At 38.1% G+C, this 20,559-nt stretch overlaps 1 protein-coding gene across 9 annotated transcripts in view; it reads left to right on the forward strand.

Annotated features, from left to right (window-relative positions):
- The first annotated feature begins 307 nt into the window (after positions 1-307).
- Dock3 (dedicator of cytokinesis 3) overlaps positions 308-20,559 on the forward strand; it is a 561,871-nt gene continuing 541,619 nt past the window's right edge. For all 9 annotated transcript variants that reach the window (XM_074059333.1, XM_074059340.1, XM_074059334.1 and 6 more), the window contains exon 1: positions 308-436. In XM_074059333.1, coding sequence (XP_073915434.1) covers positions 400-436 — 37 coding nt within the window. In that variant the 5' untranslated portion in view covers positions 308-399. The remainder of the gene's footprint in view (positions 437-20,559) is intronic.

Genomic DNA, 20,559 nt, shown 5'->3' on the forward strand with positions numbered 1-20,559 from the left:
CCCCGCGCGCAGGAGAGCGGCGCATGCGCGGGCGTCCTGCGAGCCCGCTGAGGCGAGCCGAGTCGCGGCAGCGCCGGGAACCCGGCGGCGGAGCTGTGAGAAGCCGAATAGCGGCGCAGGAGCGGTGGCGACATACAAGTAGCGAGCCCTCGTCCGCGCCAACAGGGGCTGCTGGCCCGCACTTCCCCCCACCTCCACGCAGCCTCGCCGTTCGGACGTGGCGGCGGCGGCGGCGGCGGCGGCGGCATCCCGGACGGCCTGTGAGGGATGCACCACCCACTGCCCCGCGCCGCCTGACCGCCCCCGCCTCGCCTCGCGGTGCGCCACAGCCGGGCCCGCGGCCGTCCCCGCCGCGCTGTCGCCCGGCCGCCGAGCCGCGGGTCCGCACCCTGCCCGGCCATGTGGACCCCCACAGAGGAGGAGAAATACGGAGTAGGTAGGTGAGGCTCGGGCCTTGCTGTGGCTGGGGTTCGGGGCCAGGCACCTGGCCACGCCTCGATTGGTGCCCTGGCGCCCCTGTTACTGTCCGCAGGCTGCGCGGCCTCGGCGCGGGGTGGGTGCGGGTGCGGGGGTGGGCGCGGGGTCTCCCAGAGCTGGGAGGGCGGCAGGGGGCGCTGGCGGCGCGGCCTCAGCAGGTGCGGCCCGCGGGAGGGGCGGGCAAGGCCGTGGCAGTGGCCCGAGGTTTTTGATGTGGGGCGCAGAGCAGTTTACCCAAGAAGCTAAATTCTAAGAATCTGCTTCCTCTGCATCCAAACCTCGATTTTAATGAGTTTCTGCATCCGAGTTGATCAGCTTGATGGGTGTTTATTTTCGAACTGGAATCTTGGGCGTAAAAAAGAAAAGGATGAAAAACGTTGACATCATTTTCCCTGTTCAAAATTTTGCAGACATTTGAGTGCAGATATTTGATCTATTTTATTTTGTTTTGCCATCAGCCTTAGAAATAATTAACCTTACAATGGGAAGTATTTTGGACATGTGTCAATGTTGAGTTTGGTGCATTTTGTAGACACGGTTTTGTTTAAGAAAATCTGTTTTCAGAGGAGAATGTTATTCCTCTTGAAATCTTTTTATTTATTCTAAGTGTGAAGCGAAATAATTCTTTTTATCATTCAGGTTCTTTAAAAAGGATATTCAGTGATTTAAGGGACTGAGTAGTTCACTTTTACAATGTTAGTATTTGGTGGCAATTACATGACAGGGCATTCAGCCACATTGCATTATTGTAAATTATCTAGCATCATGGTCGGATAGAAACATTTAAAATGCTGAATGCACAGTTTTTTTTTCTTTCTAAGCTTGCAATGGAAAAAATTAGATAAGAAATCTATCTAAATAAAGATTTCGGTTTTCACTTTCACTACAGTTTAATTAAAATTTAGTTCACAATTCATTATAAAACAACTTTTAAAAACTGCAGTGGTAACAATTGTTTTGGAATACTATCAGGCAAGTTATATAAAAAATTGCATTTATTTGAATTCAAGGACATGCAGTGAGGTCTTTTATGGTGGTAGAAAAATCTTATTTTGAGGGGTAACTTCGAAGCTTTTAATTAGCTGCGTTAGTGTGGAAGTGATAAAAGGAGCCCTAGTCTTAGAGTCTCTGTTGAGAAAGAATTGGGAAATTATGAAACAGGCATTTACCTCTAGGGACCCTTTGCCTTAGAGCATTCCCAAATACTAAGTTGATGCCGTGAAATGAGAAACTGATGGTTTATCTTCTTGATAACTTGCTATCAGAACTGCTTACTTAGAATAACAGGTAATTGATGCGAAAGTGGTCAGCTGTCCAGTGGTATCTGACTAATTTCTTTCTTTCTGGGGAAGAACTCAGTCGTAGTCCAGGTAGCGAATGGAAGTTCAGATTTCTGTTTTCTCTTTACTAGTGCTGTGGGAAAGTTACTTAACATAATTTTCTTAATGTGTAAATTAGGGATAATGCTTACCTATCTTTTGTAGGCTTGTGAAAATCAAATGACAGCACACCAGGTACTTAATAAACATTAGTTTCTTCTTTTCCCTCCAGTACTAAGAGTAATAACACTAGTAGTGTTAGTTCTGAGATGGAGGTAATTCAAGGCAATCAAAATAGGTCTGTGTGAAATCTCAAAGAACTAGGATTTGATGTGTGATTTACTAAATAAGATGAAATGAAATTCTTGGACTGTTAGAACCATGTGCTTAGCTTTAGAAAAAGTGTTATTTTCTGTGGAGGGACCACAGCATTGGGCACAGGGCAGGACTTAAATGTTTGCTAAGTGAGAGAGAATTATTAAAGACATTTTCTTTGCAGCTGCGGTTTGGGATAATTTAGATGCCTTTTCTGCCAAACAAGACAACTCCCTATTTCTCCTACAGCTTTCTTTGACTGTCCCTTCCTCAGTTATGGTCTAAAAGTTTTTGTGCAAATTGTTTAAAACTCAGGATACATTTTCCCATAAGTAGGTTAGGGATACACTCCTAAGCCTTCTGTTAAAATCCAGTTCAATTAAAAAAGTAGCTTCAGTATTGTATTTAGAATGAGAAAAATTGTCAGTTAAAATGCTATTTAGTTGTATTTAATTTCTGTGAGGGCTAGTTTGAAAATTTAACCATTATCATCATTGTTCTTATGAGAAAATGTTTGGAGTTCAGCTTTGATTTTTATGAGTAACTTGGAGCACAAATTTCTATTTCTGCTTGCCAACCTATAATCCCACACCAAGGAGGGAAAACTTACTTATATTTACTTCCCACAAATTTGGAGAAGTGTGAGGAAGGACTTTCTTTTGCTCTGATAATAGCAAGGGAAGGAGCCTCTGTTGGAACAGTACAAAGGTTTTTGTTTTCCCCCCTGCAGCTACTCAACTCTACTTGACATTGGCAAGGCTTTTGAGATACTGTAGTAATAATCTTACTTCCTTTTAATTTTTTATATTGTAGAAGTTCTGTAGTAGTTATATTTCTGAATTATTCAGTTTATTCATTTAGATCTAGGTGATACCTGAGCTTCCTTTTCTCTTGTAATATTCTGTGATTGACTTTAGGAGGTGTGGAGGGCACTGTCTTTTTCTGAGGATCAGTGGTGACTCCCACTTAGGTTGCCTTACGTAGATTCCCAGAGTAGTCCTGATGTTACTTCTGTTATACAAATGAAGTAACTAGATCTCAGAGGTTGCTAGTCCTTTTTCATCATTCAACAATTGTATAATACCTTTAATTTTTTCTTAGCAATGGGTAGTACTTTGTGATATACTTGAGTGTTTTAGCATGGGTTTTGACTCCTTATGTCTATTAGAGAATCTTTGCTTTCTTTTCTGTCCATGATTGCTTAGAAAGTTCTGCATCCTATTTTCTTTCTTTTTTTTTTTGGTGGTACTGGGGTCTGAACTCAGGTCCTCACACTTGCCAGTCAGGCGCGCTATCATTTGGACCATTCCACCAGTCCTTCTATTTATTTTACCTTTCCAAGAAACTTCCTACTCTAGAGTACATTAGATGAGAAAAATCCAGTTATTTCCTCACACTGTACCAAAACAGGGAAACCAAAACCCAAATTAGTACTTCTGTCACTTTCCAACAGCAGTAGCAGGAAATACTCACAATGAATACAAATAAAATTTTTGTCACTAAACTCAGGATAGATAAGCAGCAATGGTTTGAGTATATATATTGCTTTGACACCCTAGAAGTGGAAACTGCTACAGAAAGTCATCTTGTTTTAGCTCAGGGTCTCACACTTGCTAAGCAGGTGCTCTACTACTTGAGCTTATACCTCCAGCCATTTTGGGGCTTACGTTTTTGCTTGGGGACTGCTCCAGACTGCAGTCCTCTTACCTACACCTCCCTCATGCCTGGGACCACAGGCGTGTGCATTGCACCACCATGCCTCACTTGTTTGTTGAGATGGGGGTCTCACTAACTTTTTACCATGCTGGCCTCAAACCACATCCTTCTGATCTCCACCTCCTGACTAGCTGGGACCATAGGTGTGTACCACTGTGCTCATTCCTATTCTGTTCTACTAATCCCCAATTAGTAGACCATGAAAAATTTTCTTTGTTATACTCCCGAAAACCTTATATTTTAGTTCTGTAATGTTACATTTATTTTTTCCCAATTTAAAAAGTAACATATGTCTTCTCCTTTTTCTCTTGCTTGGTTTTCCCGAGATTGGGGTGTGTGTGTAATTTTTTTTAAGTAAAGCCTTGAGTTAGAAATTTAACTTGTAAAGATCTTGTGGTACTAAGCAGTCTGAAGGTGGGGAGGGAGCAGGTTCATGAAACCAGATCTGAAAGAGCCAGTGTTCACAAAATTTGAGTAAATCTATTGACAAACTGACTGTAACTCACTGTGATGACCTGGGGGGGTCCTCAGGTACTTGCCTCACAAGGGAAGCCTAGACTGTGAAGGCTCTGGAAGGGTCCCAGTACCTCTTTTAAAGGTAGAGACATTCACTAGGGATAGAGAAATTATCATATATCCAGGATTGTTTTTGAAACAAAAAAACAATTGTTTTTTTTGTTTTGAAAAGCAAGGATGTGTTTGATTTTTATGATTATAGGTTTAGTGTTTTCAGGGAATGTCCACATTCATGATTCTACTTGAGAGCCTTACACCAGAAGTGAAATGACTGTGTAAGGTACTAACCTAGTTAGTGCTGAGTTGAAATTTGAACCCCTGACTTTAGGATTCTAAGTCTCAGATTGTTTTATTACCCGATGTTGCCTCTGAATGGAATTCATCAGTAATGGGTGGCTCTGTTTTGAAAGTTGAGGCATATTCTACAGACTTTTCAGTTTACTCTAGATAGATATATTTAAAGGAATGTATTTCTATATTGACGTTTTATAAGACTGCATAGCATTTATTGCTCTGCTTCTGAATGTAATGATTTATATTGATAATGAGTATATATAGAACATGGCAAGTTCAGAAGGCAGGTTTTTATTTTATTTTATTTTTTTATTATTTTTTTTTCCTTTTATTATTCATATGTGCATACAAGGCTTGGTTCATTTCTCCCCCCTGCCCCCACCCCCTCCCTTACCACCCACTCCACCCCCTCCCGCTCCCCCCCCTCAATACCCAGCAGAAATTATTTTCCCCTTATCTCTAATTTTGTTGTAGAGAGAGTATAAGCAATAATAGGAAGGAACAAGGGTTTTTGCTGGTTGAGATAAGGATAGCTATACAGGGCATTGACTCACATTGATTTCCTGTGCATGGGTGTTACCTTCTAGGTTAATTCTTTTTGATCTAACCTTTTCTCTAGTACCTGTTCCCCTTTTCCTATTGGCCTCAGTTGCTTTTAAGGTATCTGCTTTAGTTTCTCTGCATTAAGGGCAACAAATGCTAGCTAGTTTTTTAGGTGTCTTACCTATCCTCACCCCTCCCTTGTGTGCTCTCGCGTTTATCATGTGCTCATAGTCCAATCCCCTTGTTGTGTTTGCCCTTGATCTAATGTCCACATATGAGGGAGAACATACGATTTTTGGTCTTTTGGGCCAGGCTAACCTCACTCAGAATGATGTTCTCCAGTTCCATCCATTTACCAGCGAATGATAACATTTCGTTCTTCTTCATGGCTGCATAGAATTCCATTGTGTATAGATACCACATTTTCTTAATCCATTCGTCTATGCTGGGGCATCTTGGCTGTTTCCATAACTTGGCTATTGTGAATAGTGCCGCAATAAACGTGGATGTGCAGGTGCCTCTGGAGTAACAGTCTTTTGGGTATATCCCCAAGAGTGGTATTGCTGGATCAAATGGTAGATCGATGTCCAGCTTTTTAAGTAGCCTCCAAATTTTTTTCCAGAGTGGTTGTACTAGTTTACATTCCCACCAACAGTGTAAGAGGGTTAGAAGGCAGGTTTTTATAATGCCCTGAGGAGTATGTTGGGTGTTATTGCCCTCTTTTAAGACATTGTTTTTGTAGGGAAGAAAGAAGTCGAATTAAGAAAACATTTATTGATGGCTTGTCATAACAAAAGGATTTGTCTTGATGTCTTTAGTCTATAAAGCAAACAGGAACTAATCAGCAGGAAATTACCAGTTATTTTTCTTTTTTGAGATAGGGTCTTACATATTACTTAGGCTGGTCTTGAACTCCTGAGTAGTTGGGACTGTAGGTGTATGTCAGCCACCATGCCCAGCTTAACATTTTTTTTTTTTGGGTGATACTGGAGTTTGAACTCAGGGCCTACACCTTGAGCCACTCCATCAGCCCTTTTTTTGTGATGGGTTTTTTCAAGATCAGGTCTTACAAACTATTTGCCCAGGCTGGCTTTGACTGGGATCCTTCTGATCTCTGCCTCTTGAGTAGCTAGGATTACAGGTGTGAGCCACTGGTGCCCTGCTCAGCTTAACATTTTTGTAGAAAAGTCAATATGTAACAATATTCAAGGGACTGGCATGGTGGCCATATGCCTATAATCCTAGCTATATGGGAGATGTAGGTAGGAGGAACATGGTCCAAGGCCAGCCAGGAAAAAAAGCTCAAGATTCTATCTGAAAAAAATAACTGGATTGGGGGTGTGGCTCAAGTGATAGAGAGTACTTACCTAGCAAGTGGGAGGCCCTAAGTTCGCAGCACCACACACGCACATAAACAAAAGCCAAACAATTTGCCTTATTTGCAAATTTACTACACATAGTTTTGATAAAAAAAATCAAAAGAAATTTCAAAAACAAACAATTTCAATTCTTCTTTATGCACTGTTGCAGCTAAGTGCATGTGGAGCTCAGTCAGTCCTGTTATTGTCAGTTGTGTTTAAATCATTTGTGATCTGCTGAGTGTTTTCCTGTCCTTTATTTTGTGAAAATCTGCCTCCCCCCAAAAGCAAATGGTATCCTCAAAGCAAGATAAAAGTTAATGTGCTTAATTGAAGAGATAAAGTGAAAATTTTAGGTTTGTTGAAAGATAGCATGTCTTTAGCAGAAGTTGGGCAGTGTTATGGGAAAAATGAATCAAGCATCTGCAGTACAACACTGAACTCAATGTATCCTGAGCATTCATGGTTTTTCCTCAACAGAAGTATTCTTGGAACCATATACCAGCAGATACCAAGGGTCTATTGTATTCAATAGATTTAGGATTTACAGATTACTTTACCATGCATGTTACAATACGCTTTAGAAATACTAAGGCAAGTTGCAAACATAAAACTATTTTCTGTCTAGCATTTTTAGGCATGTTCAAAAGGGCACATTCTGAAACGTTGGCAATATGAAAAGGTGGTAATTGAGGTTGAAAGTACTTTCTATTCATACCACATATATATATATTTTGGCAATATTGAGGTTTGAACTCAGGATCTTGAGCTTGCTAGGCAGGCAGTCTACTGCTTGAGCCATGTCCCCAGCCTCAATACCATATTTTTACATCGATGCTGAATTTTAATTTTAATTTTTGAAGTGCTGGAGATTGAACCTAATGCTTTGTGCCTGCTAGGCAAGCATTCTAACATGCCTCCAGCATGTTTAATAGTTTGTATTAGAGTTTTAATAGTTTGTGTTTTGAATTCTTAGTTCTTGATATAAAAATGACCTGAAATTATTTCCCATGTGTGAGCATCATTGGGTATGCTATATTAGGGTTCTGTATGTTATGCTTGTACTGTAATGAACAAACCTGTTTATGATTATGCTTTAAGTTTCTTAAAATACTCTCTCTTGACAGCTTTTGTATGGAGAAGCAAGATTTTATAAAATTTTTGCACATACAGGCTCTGAAAGCCTTTTAAATTTTTTGAATTCATAAATATATCACCACATTATTTTAGCTGTGGCTCAGGTACTTGCAGTTGATTTGCTGATGTCACACATTAGGATACTTTAGTAAATATAGTGACTGTGTCGGGAAATGTCATTCAGAAACTTCCTTTTTCCTGTTCATCTACAGCAGGATAAAATCCTAACCTTTTCCTTCTGTCTCTCTCTCTCTCCCTTCTGAACTCATTCATGAGCTCTTGCTGATGAGTGAGAACCAACATTGATGGGAGAATTAAAGCATGATAAATAAAGAACTTAAAGATTTAGTACCATACCTCATACAGATGTGCATTTGGCCCAGTATCATCACTGAAAAAAAAAAAAGTGCATTTGGCCCTTTTCAAACATACCCAGTGATAGCACTCTCACCACTTTTTGAGGTAGCTCATTTTATTATTAGATAGCTGTAATTAGATCATTATTCTTTTTATTAATGAATAGAATTAATGGCTCCCTCTACATTCCTGTAAATTATGTTCTTTGCCTACATATAAGTAACTTGGATCATAGTCCTTTACTAATTCATACATTTTAGAACTCTCAGGGATCTTAGAGATAATATGATTAAGACTCCAGACTAGTTAGAATAACTGGCATTCTTGTTTACTCTGTGTCCAGCACGTTCCAGCTCAAATTTGAGTTTTCAGCCATATATGCTGACGTGTATTTTATTTCTTAACCAAACTGAGCTTTCCACAACTTCCTCTGTCTGCACTTAATTATACCACTGCTGCCATTGTGCTTGGACCATTTGCTGTCCATTAAACACTTCTTACTTACTGCATTGTGTCTTTGTTCATCTTATTCCTTCTATATAGGGTCCCTTTTTCCCATATCTTTATCTCTTGATCTCTTTTCTGTTTGTCAGGGCTATCCTCATATATTGCTGTCTTTTAAATTCTTTTCTAGGGTCTTGTCCATGGCCACCTCTTTTTCTAGTAGGGTATTTTATTCTGTCAAATCCTACAGTACTTTGTACCTTATAGTGGTGTATGTACTTTATCCCATTAGACTGTCTTTCCAGCTTTTGACTGTGATTTACAATAAGAAATACATTTAAAATTGCTATTTTACATGTTTGTAAATTCACAAATACATATTCATGTACACATATATATGAAAAAATTTAAAGTTTCATATGGTTCTTCCTGTGCACTTTGTTTAGTATACTCTGATACTTTTTTCTTTTTTTTGCAGTACTGGGTATTGAACTCAGGCCTTGTGCTTGCTAGATAAGTGCTCTGCTACTAGATAAGTGGTCTAGTCCTCTATTCATTTTTGTTTCATTAAAAGATATTAGTGGCAGCTAGTAATTGTGACTCATGCCTGTAATCCTAGCTACTCAGGAGGTGGAGATTAGGAGGATGGCAGTTCAAGGCCAGCCCAGGCAAAAAGATCAGGAGACTTTTTTTCGCCCAATAAAAAGCAAGGCATGGTGACCTGTGTCTGTCATTCCAGCTAAGCCTAAGGAGGATGATGTGGTCCACATTGGCTAGAGCATAAACATGAGAACTTATTTGAAAAATAAGTGAAGGAAACAGGGCTGGGGGCAAGGCTTAAATGGTAGAGTGCTTGCCTAGTAAATGTAAGGCCCTGAGTACCACTGGAAAAAAAGAAAATTGATGGTGATTTTTTTAGTTGACTTTTGTAGCCCATTGTTAAAATAACATTTCTTTTTTTTTTTGGCTGTACTGGTGTTTGAACTCAGCCTCATGCTTGCTGGGCAGGCACTCTACCAGTGGAATCACATTTCCATCCCTTTTTGCTTTAGTTATTTTTAAGGTAGGATCTTGCGGTTTTTGCCCTGGGCTGGTCTGGCTGGTGATGCCTCCTATAGGCAGGCGACATCATGCCAGCTTTGTTGGTCGAGATGGTATCTCCCTAATTTTTTGTCAGGATTGGTCTCGAGTCATACTTTGATCTCCACCTTCCAAATTGCAGGGATTAGAGGCTAGGCTGTAAATTCTTAAAGGTAGGAATTGTGTCATAATTAACTTTGTATTTGTAGAAATTTAACTCAGTACTAGGCATGTAGAAGGTTTTATACATGTATCTGTAGTATCAAATTGAACATTTTTGTTAATACAGCATTAAGCATGATTTTTGGATACTTTTGAGCTACCATTTCACCCTAATTGCTCATACTGAATTTATACCAACTAAATTTTAGGTTTTATTTCATTTGAACCAAAGTCAAACTATATCTCCTCTATCCTGAACTTGTAAGATTAATGTTAAACATGGACATTAAGTTTTAGTTTTATTTTTTAAAAAAATTTTTATTTCCATTACATTTTAGCCACTGTATTTGATTCATCAGTACAACTTATCACATCTTTTTGAAGTTTAAGTTTGTGATCATCTTTTCCTTGATTCTTTACGTATACCGTTGATATGCCTGTCTTATCCAAGTGGCTTATCTTTTTCCAAGTTGCTAATAAAAATGTTGAATAGGACTAGCAGTGTGGCTAAAGTGGTAGAGTGTTTGCCTGGCAAAGATATGGCCCTGAGTTCAAGCCCTAGTAGTGCCCCAAAAATGTTGACTATGATAGGAAAATATTTTATTGCCCCAGAGGGAAGTGTCAAGTGTATAGATTTTTGTTATGTTTTCAGTGCACATTGTCTGGATGAACATTTCCTGACAGTGCCAGCTGTGCCACCTTTGTGAACCTGACACAAAGGTTTGGGGTTCAGGTGGCCTCCTGGCCAGACTATGATCTGTGGTCAAGGTGTTTTAATAATGAAGAAAGACATGACCAAGAAGACTGTGTGAATCTACTTTTAAGTATGAGGAGTGACAAAGAAATGCTAGTACTGAAAAGATGTTAACCTCGTTTCATCTTCATACATAGGAGGAAGGGTAGTGCTAAAATTTTCTTGAGTTTTGCTTCTGTTGTTCTTTCTACATTCCCTACTGCCTAGTTTGGATCTTGAGTGTCCCCTAAAGGCCCAGGTATTAAAGACTTATTCCCTAATTTGTGGCACTGTTGGGACGTGGTGGAACCTTTAAGACTTGGTACATATTGGGTGGTTCATTAGAGGCACCCTTGAAGGGAATAGGAGGACCTCAGCTCTTTCTTCCTCTCTTTTCTTGCTTCTTGGCCATGAGGTGAATGATCTGCTGTATGCTTTTGCCGTGATGTGCTGGTCCCCCCATTCCCAAACCCTGAAAATCACTAGTTTGGTCTTTCTAATTGTGGACTGAAATCTCCAAAACTGTGAGCCAAGATAACCCTTTTTTGTCTATAAATCTGTTTATCTCAGATTTTTTTTACAGTGATGGAAAACTGACTAATAAACCTATTCTGTAAATATGCTCGAGAACTCATTCTCTTTCAGAAAGGCTTACAGTTTTCCACCTTTGTTGTTTTGCTCAGATTATAATATGACTGAAATGCCATGACTACTTTTTTCTGCCTGGGGAATGCCATGAAAAAGTCCAAATGTCATCTCATTGCTGCCTTCCACAGGTCTGCCTGGTATAAATATGTGCTGCTTCTTGCTCCTACTGCAGTTGGTACCAGCCTCGAGTATGTCACTTCTTCCTTTTGATCATATTTGATTACATCTTTACCTCAGAGGACTTTGCTGCTTGAGGGCAAGGAACTGTCTTCATTTTTGTATCACCAGGGTCTAGCACATAGTGAGTGATCAACAAATACTTAATTAGGAATCCATCCTAGGGAAGAGTTTTATTTTGCTTTGTTATCCTGAGAATATTTTAAAAGACAAGCTGTGAATCTAATATTTGGTTTAGATATTTGTGACATCATGAGTATACTTTTTTTTTCCCTTGGCCTTTTTCTTTCCTGAGTCTGTTAGGGAGGTTTGCTGCCAACAGCTGAGTCCAAATGACTGATTTTGGGTGGAAGCTTTGGAATTTCAGTAGGAATCCATCTCACTTAGAGTTTGAGTTATCACAACAGTAATTTAGAAATCTTGCAGCAGGTAATCATGATGCAGTTTGAACTTACCATTACCTCTTTTCATTTGGCATCTTTGGGAAATGCTGTGATTTTAGATGAGTGACTTTTCCAGACAACTCAAGGTTAAATCTTTTTTTTTTTTTTTTTTTGGTAGGACTGTCGTTTGAAGCCATGGCTTCTTACTTGTAAAGCAGGCGCTCTATTGATTGAGCCACACTTCCAGTCCAAGGTTAAATCTCAAAAAGTACCAAGAAGTGATTTTTTTTCTATTTTGGTTGTTTTTCTAAAATACAACATATTCCAGTCTTCCCTATATTTTGAATTCAATATGCTATATTATGTGAGTTTACTTTTCTATGTTGCATTTTCCTCTGATGATGTAAGATACACATTCACTGTAGAAATGTCAATAAATATAGGAAAGCACACACAAATAAAATGAAAGTGATGTTTTCTTGGTAGTACTGGGATTTTGAACTCAGGACCTCCTGCTTACGGGCAGGCCTTCACCACTTGAGCCTTGCGCCTCCCCCCTTCCTCCCTATGTCTTATTTTCTTTACTGAGTCATAATCTCTCGTAATATATTTGCATATCTTCCCAGTCTTTTTTCTGCATTCACATGTAAATAGGCCTTTAAAATAAATTTAGGGCCATACTGTTATATTTTATGATTTTTAACTTTGTTATATTGTGGACATTTTCTTCCATCTAGAGTGCTCACTGTTTTAGTGACTGCTGTTCTATAAGACAGATGTACTGTTATCTACCTAATTTACTATGTTTGAGCAGTTTGTTGTTTGAGATGAATTATTGACACGTTGTCCTTCAGAACAGTGAATATTGTTTTTTGTACCTTTGTCAACATAGGACATTACATATTTCCTTTCACAGGCTTGTGTTTTCAAAAATAGCAAAATTGAAGCATGCTTGAAAGGAATGAATTCTCAAGTATTACAAAAGAAAAGGGTCCTCTACTACCAGTTTCACTTCTTAGGCATCAGTTGTTTATTTGAACTTTGTGGTGATTTGATATTATTAATACAAATAAGCTATTATGATGTTAATATGGTGGTACTTGTTTCTTCCTCACTAAAATCCATAGGAAAATCACTAATTCTAATTAATGGTTTCCTTGTTTATTAGTTAATTTCTCATGCTCCTAGGGAATTTCGAATGGGCGAATATGTGGGATTCTTTGTCTCACTAGCAGTGACTTGAAGTAGTAGTTTCATTTTGTTTTGTTTTTCTTTCTATGTATATTCTTTTTCTCTTTAGCTATTTGTTTTCCTTTGTTTTCCAATTTGTCAGCCACTCATTGCTGTTTGCTTTTTTCCCTAGCCTCCATTTGCAAGCTAAACCTGAATTTGACATGGTCAAGGGAAACTGAATAATCAGATGGAAAACTAAAGTGGCTTATATCCTTTTTGTTTCTAACCTTCTCTTCCTTTCCTTTCCTTTTCTCTCTCCTTTCCTCCTCTCCCCCATCCCTTTCCCTTCTCCTTCCCCTTCTTTCTTTTTGATTCAGTGCCTTTGTGATAGACTCAATATTGTTAAAACATTTTTTTGGCTCATGGTCAAGGCCTGTCTTGGGCTCTATAGGAGTATCTGTCTGGGATAGATGCAGATTGGGTCTGTGCAGAGGGCAGTTTCCTTCTGACTGAGTACATGTAGGTTATGACATCTGGTACTGCTGCAACCATCTTGTCATGAAGAAAGCCAAGAAAGAGAGGAGGTTTTGTTTTGCTTTTTTGGTGTAGGAATGGGAAGAAGCACTTAGGTTTGCTTGGAACTCTATGGATAGAAGGAAATTTTGAAAAGAAAAATACTCAGTATATTTAAACATGGAAATACTTAAGCTCTGTTGAGGCAGTCATATATGATTGTAGGTAATGATACTATGTCCCACAAAGCACCATTTTAAAAATATTTATTACTCTTTTTTTGAGACAAGATCTCACTATGTAGCCTAGACTGACATCAAATTTGCAGTCTTTCTGCCTCAGTCTTCTGAGTGCTGGGAATTACAGGAGTTAACTGCCACATCCAGCAACACTTATTATTTTTATTGATTTCCTTTCTCAGAAGCTGTTGAAGGTTTTTGTGTTTATATAGAGTAGTGATTTGTTTTAATTTGTTACTTTTCACCTCGCTTTTTTTTGGCAGTTCTGGGGTTTGAATTCAGAGCCTTGAAGTTGCTAGGTAGGTAGGCACTCTACCACTTGAACCTCACTCCCAGCCTTTTATTTTCTTCAGTTATTTGTTGGATGGGATCTTGCAGTTTTTGCTTGGTACTGGCCTCAGACTGTGATCCTCCTACCTAAGGCTTCCTGAATAGCTGTTACCACAGATGTATGCCATTATGCCTACTAGAGTTGTTAAGATGAAATCTTGCTAACTTTTTGTTATTTTTATTTATTTATTTATTTAGTGCTGGAGGTTGAACCCAGCACCTCATGTATGTGAGGCAAGTACTGTACCACTGAGTCATACATCTAGGGTCTATTCTTTTATTCTGGAATGATATACAAAGAATTTATATTTTACCCATTTTAAGTGTTCAGTTCAGTGGCATTAAGTGCATTCAAAATGTTTTTAACCATTACTTTTATTTGCAGAAATTTTTCATCATCCCAGTGGAGAATGAGGAGTATCACTCTTACTTATTAAGGAATAACTCCCCATTCCTTCCTTCTTCCCTCCAGCCCCTGGTAACTTCTATTTTGCTTTCTGCCTCTACAAATTTGATTATCCTGAATACCTCATATAAATAGAATCACAAATATTTGTCTTTTACTGACTGTGTCATTTAGCATAAAGATTGCAGAGTTCATGCACATGGTAAATAGTATATCAGAATTTTATTCCTTTTTATGACTTGAATAATATTCTATGGTATACATATATACATATATGTATATATCACATTTATCCATTCATCTGTTGATGTACAGTTGAATTGTTACTTTTTCATCAGCAGTGCACGAGGGTTCCAGTTTCTCTGTATCCTCATCTCTGCTTATTTTCTGGTTTTTAAAAATTTAATTTTATTGTTTTCCACTTTTTTAAAAAATAAAAACAACTCTAATGGGTGTGAAGGAGTATGCTGTTGCAGTTTTGAGTTTCATTTTCTTAATCTTTAATGATGTGGAAAATATTTGCATATGCTTATTTGCCATTTGTATATTTTATTTTGGAGAACTGTTTATTCTTTAGCTCATTTTTGAATTCATTTGTTCATTTTTTTGTTGAATTGTAGGAGTTCTTTACCTTTTCTGGATAGTAATCTCTTATGAGATAGGTGATTTTCAAATATTTTTCCCATTCTGTGGGTTTTCTTGGTAGTGTCTAGATGTATAGATTTTGATGAAGCCCAATTTATCTATTTTTTATTTTTCAGTATTTTTTTTTTTATTATTCATATGTGCATACAAGGCTTGGGTCATTTCTCCCCCCTGCCCCCACCCCCTCCCTTACCACCACTCTGCCTCCTCCATCTCCCCTCCACCCCTTCAATACCAAACAAACTATTTTGCCCTTATTTCTAATTTTGTTGTAGAGAGAGTATAAGCAATAATAGGAAGGAACAAGGGTTTTTGCTGCTTGAGATAAGGATAGCTATACAGGGCATTGACTCACATTGATTTCCTGTGCATGTGTGTTACTTTCTAGGTTAATTCTTTTTGATCTAAGCTTTTCTCTAGTTCCTGGTCTCCTTTTCCTATTGGCCTCAGTTGCTTTTAAGGTATCTGCTTTAGTTTCTCTGCGTTAAGGGTGACAAATGCTAGCTAGTTTTTTAGGTGTCTTACCTATCCTCACCCCTCCCTTGTGTGCTCTCGCGTTTATCATGTGCTCAAAGTTCAGTCCCCTTGTTGTGTTTGCCCTTGATCTAATGTCCGCATATGAGGGAGAACATATGATTTTTGGTCTTTGGGGCCAGGCTAACCTTACTCAGAATGATGTTCTCCAATTCCATCCATTTACCAGCAAATGATAACATTTCATTCTTCTTCATGGCTGCATAAAATTCCATTGTGTATAGATACCACATTTTCTTAATCCATTCGTCAGTACTGGGGCATCTTGGCTGTTTCCATAACTTGGCTATTGTGAATAGTGCCGCAATAAACATGGGTGTGCAGGTGCCTCTGGAGTAACCTGTGTCACAGTCTTTTGGGTATATCCCCAAGAGTGGTATTGCTGGATCAAATGGTAGATTGATGTCCAGCTTTTTAAGTAGCCTCCAAATTTTTTTCCAGAGTGGTTGTACTAGTTTACATTCCCACCAACAGTGTAAGAGGGTTCCTTTTTCCCAGCATCCTCGCCAACACCTGTTGTTGGTGGTGTTGCTTATGATGGCCATTCTAACAGGGGTGAGGTGGAATCTTAGTGTGGTTTTAATTTGCATTTCCTTTATTGCTAGAGATGGTGAACATTTTTTCATGTGTTTTTTGGCCATTTGAATTTCTTCTTTTGAGAAAGTTCTGTTTAGTTCACTTGCCCATTTCTTTATTGGTTCATTGGTTTTGGGAGAATTTAGTTTTTTAAGTTCCCTATATATTCTGGTTATCAGTCCTTTGATGTATAGTTGGCAAATATTTTCTCCCACTCTGTGGGTGTTCTCTTCAGTTTAGAGACCATTTCTTTTGATGAACAGAAGTTTTTAGCTTTATGAGGTCCCATTTATCTATGCCATCTCTTAGTTGCTGTGCTGCTGGGGTTTCGTTGAGAAAGTTCTTACCTATACCTACTAACTCCAGAGTATTTCCTACTCTTTCCTGTATCAACTTTAGAGTTTGTGGTCTGATATTAAGATCCTTGATCCATTTTGAGTTAATCTTGGTATAGGGTGATATACATGGATCTAGTTTCAGTTTTTTGCAGACTGCTAACCAGTTTTCCCAGCAGTTTTTGTTGAAGAGGCTGCTATTTCTCCATCGTATATTTTTAGCTCCTTTGTCAAAGACAAGTTGGTTATAGTTGTGTGGCTTCATATCTGGGTCCTCTATTCTGTTCCACTGGTCTTCATGTCTGTTTTTGTGCCAGTACCATGCTGTTTTTATTGTTATTGCTTTGTAATATACTTTGAAGTTAGGTATTGTGATACCTCCTGCATTGTTCTTTTGACTGAGTATTGCTTTGGCTATTCGTGGCCTCTTGTGTTTCCATATAAATTTAACGGTAGATTTTTCAATCTCTTTAATGAATGTCATTGGAATTTTGATGGGAATTGCATTAAAATGTAGATTACTTTTGGGAGTATCGACATTTTTACTATGTTGATTCTACTAATCCATGAGCATGGGAGATCTCTCCACTCTCTATAGTCTTCCTCAATCTCTTTCTTCAGAAGTGTATAGTTTTCCTTGTAGAGGTCATTCACATCATTTGTTAGGTTTACACCTAGGTATTTGATTTTTTTTGAGGCTATTGTAAATGGAATTGTTTTCATACATTCTTTTTCCGTTTGCTCATTGTTAGTGTATAGAAATGCTAATGATTTTTCTATGTTGATTTTATATCCTGCTACCTTGCTATAGCTATTGATGATGTCTAGAAGCTTCTGAGTAGAGTTTTTTGGGTCTTTCAGGTATAGGATCATGTCATCTGCAAATAGGGATATTTTGACAGTTTCTTTACCTATTTGTATTCCTTTTATTCCTTCTTCTTGCCTAATTGCTCTGGCTAGGAATTCCAGTACTATGTTGAATAGGAGTGGAGATAGTGGGCATCCTTGTCTGGTTCCTGATTTTAGAGGGAATGGTTTCAGTTTTTCTCCGTTAAGTATAATGCTGGCTGTAGGTTTGTCATATATAGCTTTTATAATGTTGAGGTACTTTCCTTCTATTCCTAGTTTTCTTAGAGCTTTTATCATGAAATGGTGTTGGATCTTATCAAAGGCTTTTTCTGCATCTATTGAGATGATCAAGTGGTTTTTGTCTTTGCTTCTGTTAATGTGGTTTATTACATTTTTTGATTTTCATATGTTGAACCACCCCTGCATCCCTGGGATGAAGCCTACTTGGTTGTGGTGAATAATCTTTTTGATGTGTTGTTGAATTAGGTTTGCCATTATTTTGTTGAGGATTTTTGCATCAATGTTCATTAAGGAGATTGGCCTATAATTCTCCTTTTTGGAGGTGTCTTTGCCTGGTTTTGGGATAAGTGTAATACTGGCTTCATAACATGTATTCGGCAGTTTTCCTTCCCTTTCTATTTTGTGGAACAGTTTAAGGAGGGTTGGTATCAGTTCTTCTTTAAAGGTCTGATGGAATTCAGCAGAGAATCCATCAGGCCCTGGACTTTTCTTTTTGGGGAGACTCTTGATTGCTGCTTCAATTTCATTTTGTGTTATAGATCTATTCAGGTGATTAATTTCCTCTTGGTTCAGTTTTGGATGATCATATGTATCTAGAAATCTGTCCATTTCTTTAAGATTTTCAAATTTATTTGAATATAGGTTCTCAAAGTAGTCTCTGATGATTTCCTGGACTTCCATCGTGTTTATCTCCCCTTTTGCATTCCTAATTCTACTAATTTGGGTTTTTTCTCTCCTCATTTTAGTCAGGTTTGCCAGGGGTTTATCAATCTTGTTTATTTTTTCAAAGAACCGACTTTTTGTTTCATTAATACTTTGTATGGTTTTTTTGGTTTCTATTTCATTGATTTCAGCTCTTATTTTTATTATTTCTCTCCTATTTGTTTTGGGATTTGCTTGTTCTTGTTTTTCTCGGAGTTTGAGATGTATCATTAGGTCATTGATTTGGGATCTTTCAGTCTTTTTAATATATGCACTCATGGCTATAAACTTTCCTCTCAGGACTGCCTTAGTTGTGTCCCATAGGTTCCAGTAGGTTGTGTTTTCATTTTCATTGACTTTCAGGAACTTTTTAATTTCCTCTTTTATTTCATCGATGATCCATTCTTCATTAAGTAATGAGTTATTTAGTTTCCAGCTGTTTGCATGTTTTTTGTCTTTACTTTTGTTGTTGAGTTCTACTTCTACTGCATTGTGATCAGATAGTATGCACGGTATAATTTCTGTTTTCTTATATTTGCTGAGACTTGCTTTGTGCCCTAGGATATGATCTATTTTGGAGAAGGTTCCATGGGCTGCTGAGAAGAATGTATATTGTGTATAAGTTGGATGAAATGTTCTGTAGACATCTACTAGGTCCATTTGATCTATTGCATATTTTAGATCTTGGATTTCTTTATTGATTTTTTTGTTTGGATGACCTATCTATTGATGATAATGGGGTGTTAAAGTCTCCCACAACCACTGTGTTGGTGTTTTTATATGCTTTTAGGTCTTTCAGGGTATGTTTGATGAAATTGGGTGCGTTGACATTGGGTGCATACAGATTGATGATTATTTCCTTTTGGTCTATTTCCCCTTTTATTAGTATGGAATGTCCTTCTTTATCTCGTTTGATCAATGTAGGTTTGAAGTCTACTTTGTCAGAGATAAGTATTGCTACTCCTGCCTGTTTTCGGGGGCCATTGGCTTGGTAAATCTTCTTCCAGCCTTTCATCCTAAGCCTATGCTTATTTCTGTTGGTGAGATGGGTCTCCTGTAAGCAACTAATTGTTGGATCTTCCTTTTTAATCCATTTCGGCAAGCAGTGCCTTTTGATGGGTGAATTAAGTCTGTTAACATTAAGTGTTGGTACTGACAGGTATGTGGTGATTGCTGTCATTTAGTTGCCTTAGTTGTTTGAAGGTTTGATTGTGTGTACCTAAGTTGAGGTTACTCTCTACTGTCTTGCTCTTTCTTTTCCTGTTTTTTGGTGCTGCCTAGTTAAGTTGGGTTTCACTTTGTGTGCAGAATCCCTTGCAGAATCTTTTGTAGTGGTGGCTTTGTGGTCACATATTGTTTTAGTTTCTGCTTATCATGGAAGACTTTTATTGCTCCATCTGTTTTGAATGATAGCTTTGCTGGGTAGAGTATCCTGGGGTTGAAGTTATTTTCATTCATTGCCGGAAGATCTCACCCCACGCTCTTCTTGCTTTTAATGTTTCTGTTGAGAAGTCTGCTGTGATTTTGATGGGTATACCTTTGTATGTTACTTGTTGTTTCTCTCTTACAGCCTTCAATATTCTTTCCTTAGTTTCTGAACTTGTTTTAATGATGATATGTTGTGGAGTAGTTCTATTTTATCTGGTCTGTTTGGTGTCCTGGAGGCCTCTTGCATCTGTATGGGAATATCTTTCTTTAGATTTGGGAAATTTTCCATTATTATTTTGTTGAATAGATTACGCATTCCCTTCGCTTACACCTGTTCTCCTTCTTCGATGCCCATGATTCTCAAGTTTGGTCTTTTGATGGAGTTGGTGAGTTCTTGTATTTTCTTTTCACAGATCTTGAGTTGTTTAATTAATAGTTCTTCGGTTTTTCCTTTAATTACCATTTCATCTTCAAGTTCTGAGATTCTGTCTTCTGTTTGTTCTATTCTGCTGGATTGGCCTTCCATTTTGTTTTGCAGTTCTGTTTCGTTCTTTTTTCTGAGGTTTTCCATATCCTGGTTGGTTTCCTCTTTAATGTTGTCTATTTTTGTCCTGAGTTCATTTATCCGTTTATTCATCGTGTTCTCTCTTTCACTTTGGTGTTTATACAGTGCTTCTATGGTTTCCTTTATTTCTTCTTTTGCTTTTTGAAATTCTCTATTTTTGTTGTCTTGGAATTTCTTGAGTGTCTCCTGTACATTTTGGTTGACCCTATCCAGTATCATCTCTATAAAATTCTCATTGAGTACCTGTAGTATGTCTTATTTTAAATTATTCTTGTGGGCTGCATTAGGTCCTTTGGCATAGTTTATCTTCATTTTGTTGGAGTCTGGATCTGAGTTTCTGTTTTCTTCATTCCCCTCTGGTTCCA

This window comes from Castor canadensis, chromosome 17, assembly GCF_047511655.1.
Source record: "Castor canadensis chromosome 17, mCasCan1.hap1v2, whole genome shotgun sequence".
NCBI classification, from domain to species: Eukaryota; Metazoa; Chordata; class Mammalia; order Rodentia; family Castoridae; genus Castor; species Castor canadensis.